General features: G+C 41.7%; 1 protein-coding gene across 2 annotated transcripts; it reads left to right on the top strand.

Moving 5' to 3' along the window:
* The first annotated feature begins 6 nt into the window (after positions 1–6).
* On the top strand, positions 7–9,978 carry pou2f3 (POU class 2 homeobox 3). 2 transcript variants are annotated; one of them, XM_057054980.1, is made up of 13 exons: positions 7–126; positions 399–455; positions 4,154–4,182; positions 5,504–5,605; positions 6,042–6,147; positions 6,649–6,740; positions 7,013–7,189; positions 7,309–7,450; positions 7,522–7,655; positions 8,184–8,348; positions 8,535–8,577; positions 8,775–8,889; positions 9,039–9,978. In XM_057054980.1, the coding sequence occupies exons 2-13, from the start codon at positions 407–409 to the stop codon at positions 9,079–9,081; spliced, it is 1,197 nt and encodes a 398-aa protein (XP_056910960.1). In that variant the 5' UTR covers positions 7–126; positions 399–406; the 3' UTR covers positions 9,082–9,978. The 2 variants fall into 2 exon arrangements, with proteins under 2 accessions (XP_056910960.1, XP_056910961.1); XM_057054981.1 differs by lacking the exon at positions 5,504–5,605.
* Positions 9,979–10,438: the final 460 nt, after the last annotated feature.

Genomic DNA, 10,438 nt, shown 5'->3' with positions numbered 1-10,438 from the left:
GGCAGTGCAGGATATACTGAAGAGGTGAACGTTTCTCCACTTGGGAAAATGCTGATAAGTAGCTGCAGATTCCTTAAACTTTTTAGCTCAGCAGTTTGAGACAGATCCAAGAGTGAATCTCCTGAGGTGAGTGACTCTTACACTGGCTTTTATAACTGGCTTTTATAATCTTATATCACAGGATGGACTTCAGGAGTTCAGACCGCAGGGAGTTCATCTGACTGACTTATGAATATTACAACTAGGGCTCAGAGAAGAGAGTGTACAGTTAGTGGTGGTGTGAAGGGGAGGGCAAATTAGAATAAACTCAAGATCATTTTCCTGGGTGGCCTGAGTGCATCATTGTCCTGGTGAAAGTTACAATACTTTAGGAAAATCAGCTATATTTATCATTACAGATATTAAGATGAGCGCAGACACGGTGGAGCAGTCAGATGCTCAAGCTGAACAGGCAGGTAAGGATAATTCTCCTTTTAACTATGCGTATGAATGCTGTCAAAACCGTCTCTACACACAGAAAACTAACCAACGGCTCAACAGAGGCAAGTTCGTAAAACTGTTGATTCTGCTTGTGCTGGGTGTCCAAAAGGAGAGTTTCTTTAGATTTTAGACAACAGTTTCACCTGTCAAAGTATTCATTTTCCCACATTTATTATAGTAGGTTTGGTTGAGTTTCTGGATTTTATGAGAAAGTGTTGGAGATGAGTTTATTAGCAGGGTTTTTTTCCCAACAATGTCTTGAATGAACTGCTACCAGTTGCCAGATTTTAAAAAAATACCTTGAGACTAAATGTCTATTTTCACAGCTCTGACACCTGTTGAACATATGGATTATTTTAGTAAACCAAACTGCTTACTAATTAAACTCAATTAAAATGTGAACAAGAAAATTGCAAGGAGACACGCGCGCGTGTTTGTGTGTGTGTGTGTGTGTGTGTGTGTGAGTGAGTGAGAGAGAGAGAGAGTGAGAGAGAGAGAGAGAGAGAGAGAGAGAGAGAGAGAGAGAATGTGGCAGTTGGTTACCATACCAGGATGCCCCTGAGGCTGTTTGCTGTAAAATGTTGGGCTGCTTCAGAGTTCAGGAAAGCAACCAGCGACGGAGCAAAAGCAGGAAGCAACAAAAGAGAAAAGTGGAACTTTTCTGTTGATCATTGTTGTGTGAGAGAAGTGACAGCACTAAATTCCTCACTTTTGCTCTCACAAGTACATCAGATGGACAACGTTTGGTCCAGAAACAAGGTCGATTCTACATAACAGCTTGAATAATTCTTAATTCTCCTGTTAGCTGCTGCACAGAGATAGCTTTGGTTTTATTTGTCCTGTCTACTGAGAAAGAACAAATAGGGATGTTTAGTTACATTAACAAGAAACCACAACACTATTTTCATTGCATAGCCACTCAGTGTGTTGACACGTCATTGCTCACAGAAGACAGGAAATTTTGTTGTTTTGGCCTTATTTTAATGAGAAATTAGATAGGTGATTATTAAACTGCAACGTTAAAGTGAGCATGTTTTAGTTCCCTCCTCAGAGAGGTTGAGTCTCTCTTAATTAGCAGTTTAATTTCTGTCTCAGAGAGAGTTACATTGTTCTCACATCTTGCTGGTCTTAGTCCTCATTTACAGTTTAACAAGAGCAGGAAGGATATCTTTGTCTATATGAGGAAAAGGGCTCTTCAGGTTGTAGACCACTCATGGAAACTCAAATATGGACTGATTTTTTTCTCCCTTTGTGATGTTTAATACCTAAGACATGTTATGGAAAAGTTTGTCCAAAAAGCACTCTGGATACGTTTTTAAATGAAAAGCCACAAAACACTGATCGGGAAGTAAGTTTATATTGCACAATATGGAGACAGCAAAACTCCAGAACAGGTGTACGTCAGAAAAGTGCCTCGACAAAGGGAAAATTCAGACAGCATATATACCACATTGAGCTCTCCTAAAATGGTGGCATTCCCAGCCTGATTGGGGAACTATTCTTGTCTGGCTGCCAAACATGCAGGGTCCATTTTCCAAGCTCCTGTTGACCGTTTCATGTATTCCCCCAGTAACTGAGCCTTGTGACATCGACATTCTCTTAAATAGCCAAGCACTTGTTGTTGTCTATATGATAAACTTAACATAGAACAGGAAGCTGGAGAATTCCTTATCAGACTATATTTCTGGGATTGGTTATATTACTGCTGCCAGTTCTAAAAAAAATGAAAAGTCTCAAAAACAGCAGCTGCTTTGCATAACATGTTTCTCTGTCTAAGAAGTTATATTCCCAGAACATTTTATTCTCCCCCTAAACACTAATAAACAGCAGTGAGTATAGCTTAGAGAGTATTTTGCCAAAAAAAGGATTTTCATCCATGGCAACAAACATCCTGGAACACATTAAAACACACGTGGGCTGTTTTTGAGCTTTACGTGTTGCACTTGAAGGCAAACAGAGGCCAGATTTAAGGATCTAAATGGTGAACAGGAATATTCATGCTGCACCTTTACCACTTAAAGGTGTTTATATTTCAAGTCAGCAACCACCCTCAGACTGGGGGCGGCAACGACCTCACCAGTGAAACATACTGGTCAGGAGAAATTCAGCTTCAGGTGCGACAGCGAGGTGGCAGCGTGGACATCTGTCCGTCCGCCCGGTTCCTCCCACACACCAAACGCCTGAACGTGTGTGTCTGTGTCTGTATCTGTGTTTGTCTGTGTGTATGTGTCTGTGTCTGTGTGTGTCTGTGTGTCTGTGTCTATGTGTCTGTGTATGTGTCTGTGTATGTGTCTGTGTATGTGTCTGTGTCTGTGTCTGCCTGTCTGCGTGTGTGTGTGTGTGTCTGTGCGTCTGTGTGTGTCTGTGTGTGTGTCTGGTGCATCTAAACCATGGTAGGTGTTCTGGTAGTAGGGGAAGGTGCCAGAATATCTTCATAGCAATGCCGGGGTACTCTTAAGCAAGGTACCTAAACGCACAATAGCTCACATATTGCACTGTGATGAACTGGCCACTCATCCAGGGGCCACGCATGCTCCCCATGAACCTGACAGGGATAAAGAGGTGAAGAAAATGACATTTAAAAAAATGAAAGAGTATCTTAACTGGGTAAAACATGATATGATGATATACATATAAAAAAGGGAACAGCCAATTTGAGCTGAATAGATTGTTGAGATCATTCACAACTTAAGCAGGCAATATTTCATTATTTTTGGGTGGATGTTTACCTCAGGGAAAAACATCTGGTTAAAATTATGTCGTAACTTTTTCTTTCTGTAACTTATATGTGTGTGTGTGTGTGTGTAGGGGGGTGTAGCCTGAGCTCAGGCTTCCTGCCCTCAGAGTTGATTTGCATGTCTTGGTCATTTCCATACTGGAAGTATGGCCATGAAGCTGGTTGTGTTGGGAGGGTTGGAGAAGGTGTGCGGGCATGTGTGTGTACGTGTGTGTGTATCTGTGTGTGTGTGTGTGTGTGTGTGTGTGTGTGCTTGTGCGTGTGTGTGTGTCTATGTGTTATTGTGTTATATTGGGAGTATTTGCATGGTGTGATTCTAGTTGCTCATTGTGTTGTTCTCTCTCTCTCTTTCTCCACACACACGCACACACACACACACACACACACACACAAACACACACACAGAAGAGCTTGATTTGACATTCAAATTTCAGGATCTTATCCTGCACATCTCTGAGCTCTCCTCCTCCTCCCATGTGTGCAGCACTGAATGATGCTGCTGTCAAACTGCCCTCCTGGGAACAAACAGACTTATTTCAAACATTCTGTCTTCAATGTGTCTGCAGCACACTAACCTTTCTGTGTTTTGGTGAAGTTATGGTTTGTAAAAATGCAGCTGTGTCCAATGTTTTGTGACGGCTGTTGCCTGAAACCTTTGGTTTTCTGACATGTTCAGTGGAATCTTGTGCAGTTTTATGATGAGTGATATTATATATTATATTAGATATTATATAAAATGCTGTTAATATTTTGTGAACTTTCCTCTTTTATATACGTTTTTATCTTAAAAATCCTCAAGATGAAGACCTAGTCTAAACGTTAATGAAAGGTGAATCTGAAAGAGGCGTAACTTCACTTGATTCATTGTGTTCATCATAGCTGGGGGGTCACAGCAACCCTCTGAAACCTTTCTAATTTCTCTCTTCTGGTGTTTAGGTCATAACGGAATTGACTTCAATCGACATGTAAGTAGTGACCTTATGACCTTCATGTGTGACCTAATTCCAAAAAATGTTAGACATGTTGCAATCTGATTGGTCGAGAGAATCATCAGCTTTGCATGACCAGTGTAGTCACTGGGTTTACTGGGACATGGTGACTGTACCTTCTACACACCCTGAGATGGAAATGCAAGTCAGATCAGGGAATTTAAAGTAACCCTTTATTCCTATAAACATGACGAATCCAACAGGATCTGATCTCATCTGATCATCTTCGTCATTCTGTCTGAAGCCACGTTTCTACTAAATGGGGGTTTCCAAAAGTTTGCAGCACATTTGGACTGTGGGAAATTACGTTGTTGTTGTCGCAGCTGCAGGAATGTGCACGATGGAGGAGTCCAGGGTCTCTTACTGACTGCTGCAGTTTCTTTTCTGCAGTTACAGCAACAATCTTTACAGACACAAATGAGGAAATAATGATCATGATGCTGCTCAGAGGGTTGTTGGTTCATCTGCAGCACTATAGTTTGGTACTATTTTTAGCGCAGAGTAATGCTCATTTTCTTCTTGAGTGTGTATTTTCATTCACACGTATCCACATGTAAATGCCAGTGTGTGTTTAGATAAATGTTTTTGGGATAACATCTGAGGTGCAACAACGGCGCCGAAACAAGGGGCATCAATTCCGTAGGTTTTCATAAGATAACCTCAAGTCTGTCAAAAAAAAAAAGAAGACTGTGGAGCTCAGTTGGAAAGTGAAATACAAACACCCTGCAGGCATGTGCATGCCACTAAAACTTAACCTGGGACAAAAGATTCAACTGACTTTTAAATGGCTAACATCCTGGGGATAAACTACCTGCTCTCCCTGATGATGTCAACAAAGGCTGCCATCTCCAGGAAACTCCTCAAACAGCCACTGGCTATTTAGATACTTGTCCAAACATTCACTCTGGCATGGGCCGACATCTCGCCTAGTGCTTGTGCTTTTAGGAAGTGACAAAGCTCTCGGGGGTTGGGGGGGCGGTGTGTGTGTCTGTGTGTGTGTGTGTCTGATGGAGGAAGAGGAGGAGGAGGGAGGCGGTATTTGAATAATGGCTCACCCAAGGGAAGCGAGGGAGTCTATCAGCCTTTGTGTCGTGTTTAGTGACTAAACTGGTCCTGGAGTGCAAATAAGTCTGTAAATGCGTGAGTGTGTGTGTGTGTGTGTGTGTGTGTGTGTGTGTGTGTGTGTGTGTGTACACGCTCTCCCATTCCTAAAAATTATGCACTACTGACAATATGGGCAAACGTGTACTTTCATGCCTTCATCAGAAGCAGGAGCAATAACCGCCTGCTTTTGTAGATAAAGACAGAGGACATCCACGACTCGCATCACTCCAGCGCCTCCCTGAAGACATGTCACATGACACAAAGCGCACCCATGCCTGGAGGTCAGCTGACCGGGGTAAAACACTAACGCAGACTTTCTTAAATGACCGCAAGAGCTGAGCACAAATCAAAGTGGTCGTAAGCTGCTGACGCAGGGCCGAGCTCTCGCTTCAACTCTAAAAAACTGCATTTTCTTTCCCTGAGCCAAACTAATGGGACCCAAATTAGGGACTCAAAATGGATTTAATTTCATAAATGAGAAAAACAAACATACATATGAGTAAATGATTAGATGTTTTGGGTTTTGTTTAACCAAAACAAAACATCGGTTTGGCTATTTCTATTTTAATATTTTAGATTTAGCAGCAAAAAAAAAAAAAAAACCACTCAAAAGTTAAGTTTAAAAAACATTATGGATTCAGAATCGGTGGGCCATGTGAAATGGATACTTCTGTAGTTGTAGCTGGTCCTGGACGGTCCAGAACTAACCATGTTTGTGTTTGTGGTTCCAGGAGCTCAGCTCTCTCCACACCATGCAGCAGCTGGTTCTGATGCCGCCATCTCACCTGTCGTCTCCCTCCCCGTTCTTGCTCTCCCAGAGCCCCAGCAGCCACCAAGGTCCGCTCAAACTCTGCTGAAATGGCGGCTCATTAGTATTGGGACGGGTCTAGTCTGGAATATTCACGAGAGACTGTTTCAAATGAGGCTTCCCCGTTTCGGTCTGACATTGAAGATATGCCTAATCAGGTTTTTCTGTCTGCGCTGACGTCAGACTGGGTAGACGAGAGAAAAACATTTAAAAGTCAAAGGCATTTTCAACATCTAGTAGTTTCAGTTCACTTAAAAACAAACATGTGCAAAAGATTTTAATGGGAATCCACACAAGGCGCCTTGCAGCTGTAGGAAAAAGCAACGTGTATGTTATAGATGTTGTAAATTTGAATTTATAGAGTTTTTTACGAGGGGATTTTAAGTCTCTTTAATTCATTTTATGTTGCTCTATGGTCCTTAAAGAAGTTTCTATGTGTCCCTCTGGGTCTCACCAAAGTGTCTTTACACCAGGAATCTTTATTCAGACTGAATTATCTAATGAAAACACACATTTGTTTTTATATACAGCTCTTCTACAGCAGAATTTGCTCTCCATTCCTGGCCAGAGTCAATCTGGACTCCTTCATCAGCACCAGCCTGGCCTGGCTCTGACCCCACAGGTACTTTCTGACCTTCTATTAGATCACCTTTTATAGGCCCCTGAGTGAAAGGATGAAGCCAAGGTCATGTCTTTCTCCTTTGCTACTTCGGCGGTCGCTAAAGATTAGAAAGTTTACATTTTTTAATGGTTAAAAAATGAGACAATTAACTAAAAGCACATTGTAGAAACCTCACCAATAAGAAATTTGCCAAAATTGCATTTAAAAATTGCATGTTGGACTAATTTATAATAATAAATAATGAATCATTTTTATATTCTTGCATGGTTCAGGCTATGAGTCGAAATGGTCTGGCCGGACCACCTATGGAGAACCACATGGACATGTCCCACCTGCAGATGCCCAAGCACATGTCAGTACCACCTCAAGAGGAGCCCAGCGATCTGGAAGAGCTGGAGCAGTTCGCTAAAGCATTCAAGCAAAGGCGCATCAAACTGGGATTCACCCAGGTGACAAAGCACACAAGCCAATGACCAATTAGGAGGAGCATTCATTCATTGCAAAGCTAAAAGACACCCTGCAGGGTTAGCCAAGAACCTATCCATGTGTTTACGGTGTGTTTCTGCAGGGAGATGTGGGCCTTGCCATGGGGAAACTATACGGGAATGACTTCAGCCAGACGACGATCTCTCGATTCGAAGCGCTCAACCTCAGTTTCAAGAACATGTGCAAGCTCAAACCTCTGCTGGAGAAATGGCTGAGTGATGCAGGTGAGTAGGGTGGTGCTGCTTCTGAGGCAGCCGCTCTCCTCCTGCTGATTTCTCCCTTGATGTCACATTAGAAAACTCACCGTCTGACTCCATGAGCAACCCGACCACAATGCCGCCTCTCATTGAGGGCTACGGGCGCAAACGGAAAAAGAGGACGAGTATTGAGACGAACATCAAGCTGACGCTGGAGAAACGATTCCTTGATGTAGGTTCAAGACTCTCTATTCTTAATATTAATACTGCTGTGTTGGCAGGCGGTGTATTGGTGTGTGTGTGTGTGTGTGTGTGTATGTGTGTGTGTGTGTGTGTGTGAGTGTGTGCCGATACCCACTTTACAATAATGCACCAACAACTGCAGGCAAAAATTCTCATTATTCAAAAACAAATTGTCCCCTTAGGAAAAAGTTAAACAATTGTATTGATAGTGGTGTCCAAAAAAAACGGAGGATTTCAGAGGACTTTAGGATATTAATTTACAAATTCAAAGCTAGAGGTTATGATTTAAATTATTCATATGAATAGAATGGTGATTCCTATTCTATCTGCTAGAAAGTAAACATTAGCATGCTAACAGTTCATCACTGGCGGTCTAATACAGTGATGACAGGAAATAATCCTGAAGAACTGTACCTGACTGTCATACACTTGGATGCTTAAGACTCTATTTATCACAACATTCTCAATTTTAAAGATACATAAATGCAACTTAGACTACAACCGTTTTGTTTTCCAGAACCCGAAACCCAACTCTGAGGAGATCACGCTCATCTCTGAGCAGCTCTCCATGGAAAAGGAGGTGGTTCGAGTTTGGTTCTGTAATCGGCGTCAGAAGGAGAAGAGGATCTACTGCCCAGTGACCAGTCTGTCGGTCAAATCCCACAACTACAACTCCAGGATGGTGAGCTGACTCCGGCATCGCCCTTGCAGACTTGTTTCCTCTTCATCATTTGATGATTTGATTCGTCATCAGAGCTCATCCAGAATCGGATTGTGATTTTACAAGTTTTGAATGTGCTGCAGATGAACTCACACATAAATTCTGCAGTTCTAGTGCGAGTTTGGCTTCATGTCCTCTTTGTTTCAGGCCTCGGCATCGCGACCATACAGCCCGATGGCTCCAGGTGGAGGTGAGTCACGATCCCTCTCAACCCCAACCTTTCAACAGCAGTTTCCTCTGAATTCCCGTTGCAGGGAAGCATGAGTGACACCTGGCAACTGCATTTCGTTGCCTTGTACTTGTGACATGTGTAATGACAATAAAGTTGAATCTAATCTAATCTAATTTAATCTAATCTAATCTAATCTTTTTACCGTTTCCTTTCAGTTTCTTCCAGTTCCTCTCCGAACAACATCAGTCGTGAAGCTTCGCCCAACACCCTATCGGCTATCTCCTCCTCTTTAACGTCTCAGATCAACCCAGCCTCCTACAACACAGCGGGGTAAGTGTGTCTCTATTTGCATCATTTCCAAATCTAAGCACAGAGGGACATTACAGCCATCATACTTTGCATATCTTCAGTTTCAGTTAACGTCTTAAAATAAAAGTTCCGTGATGTTTGTCTTTAGTAACAACAATATTGTCCTTCAGGTCCTGGTATCGCACGTGGAACTCTGCTGCATATCATCACTGAGACCTCAAACAAACTGTATCGGAGGAAGTTTTTTATTTTACATATTTTTGCGAGGGGTCCAAATATTTGTGTTTGTGCAGCTTTATGGAAGGGGCCAAACCTTTCGAAGACTGCAGAGCAGCTGAAATTATCTGAGCGCCTGTCAACAGCCTCCAGCTGCTGGATTTGCATGTGACTCTTTACTTTGTGAAATATCATCTGAAAAAAATGAAGAATCCACACGCACACAGAAGGCAAATATGATAAAATGGGATAGGAAAGAAAAACAGCTGAAGTGTGATGTGATGGAACTTTTCCTTTTTATTATATAATTTACCTGATAAAACCCAAAAAACCTCTTTGAATTGTGAAGGATTCAGGCTCAGACCTTTGGTCTCATTCAGTAGCACTTTCTAGCCATTAAAGCAGACCTGTTTTATGTATGACACCCCACTTCCTTTACACTCTCCCACCTTGTTATTATTGTATATCTTCATGTCTGTAGTTTAGTGAGATTTGTGTCACAGGAATGGCCTGTGGGTGTAACAGCAGAAGGTATAAACCTCTCCTCCTGCCGCTTCATGACTGTACATAAGCTTTGACCTTCGCTTTGAACAGCTTGTGCTTATTATTGAGATAATTTAATTAGGTTGCAAAACCAGCTATGCCTCAATGTGTATGATAACTTTGTGGTAAGTATGTCTACATTAAACTCAGCCTGTCCGTAAACTGTGAACACTTTGGTTAATCATTTTAAACCCACTTTTATTTCCTCTCCTAAAGTCGGCTTTGAGTGGCTGCAGGGTTTGTTTACATCCTGTCTGCTTGTGTTGTTGGAACAGTCTGACATTTCTCCTGAAAAACTAAAAAAAATGCTAAAAGCTAAAAACAAATAAAAAATAGACCATTTCTTTACAATAGGGACACACTTTTGACTTTGATTTTGGATATTTTCAGTCCTTGACTTCCCTTCCCTGGTTCATAGTGGGTTGGGTGGGATGGGAGGGGGGGGGGGCACCGGGGGGGCTCAAACATACTTTGGCTCTGTGTCACCTCCAAAAAATGGTGTTTTTCATGTGACATTGAAAGTTTAATGTGACTGATTGTAACTGTTTTTGACCCATGAAGACCTTTTACTCACTGGAAGTCATTTTTAAGCAAAAGCAAAAAGATAACAAGATTGGTTTTTAAATAAAGCGAAACTTTTTTTCTGGTTAGTCAGTGTAGTGAGAGAACATTAAACATTACCTGGCAAGTTTCAGGTCAATTGTTCATCTGTATTTACTGCATAATGTTTGCATTTATTTAAAAAATGTAAAAAAAATAAAAAAATAAAAGAAGTCTAGTTTTGTCTCAGTAAAGGACATTGTGTCAACAA

This window comes from Takifugu flavidus, chromosome 14 (genome assembly GCF_003711565.1).
Source record: "Takifugu flavidus isolate HTHZ2018 chromosome 14, ASM371156v2, whole genome shotgun sequence".
Classification (NCBI taxonomy): domain Eukaryota; kingdom Metazoa; phylum Chordata; class Actinopteri; order Tetraodontiformes; family Tetraodontidae; genus Takifugu; species Takifugu flavidus.
The sequence above is the reverse complement of the archived record's forward strand: the minus strand, read 5'-3'. Positions and strand labels throughout refer to the sequence as shown.

What these genes read in the sequence shown, in the direction of transcription:
- pou2f3 (XM_057054980.1), top strand. Translation starts at nt 407, where the DNA reads ATGAGCGCAGACACGGTGGAGCAGTCAGATGCTCAAGCTGAACAGGCA. An exon ending in TGCTCAAGCTGAACAGGCAG is followed by an intron (nt 456 to 4,153) that starts GTAAGGATAATT and finishes TCTGGTGTTTAG; the next exon opens with GTCATAACGGAATTGACTTC. An exon ending in TCAAACTGGGATTCACCCAG is followed by an intron (nt 7,190 to 7,308) that starts GTGACAAAGCAC and finishes GTGTTTCTGCAG; the next exon opens with GGAGATGTGGGCCTTGCCAT.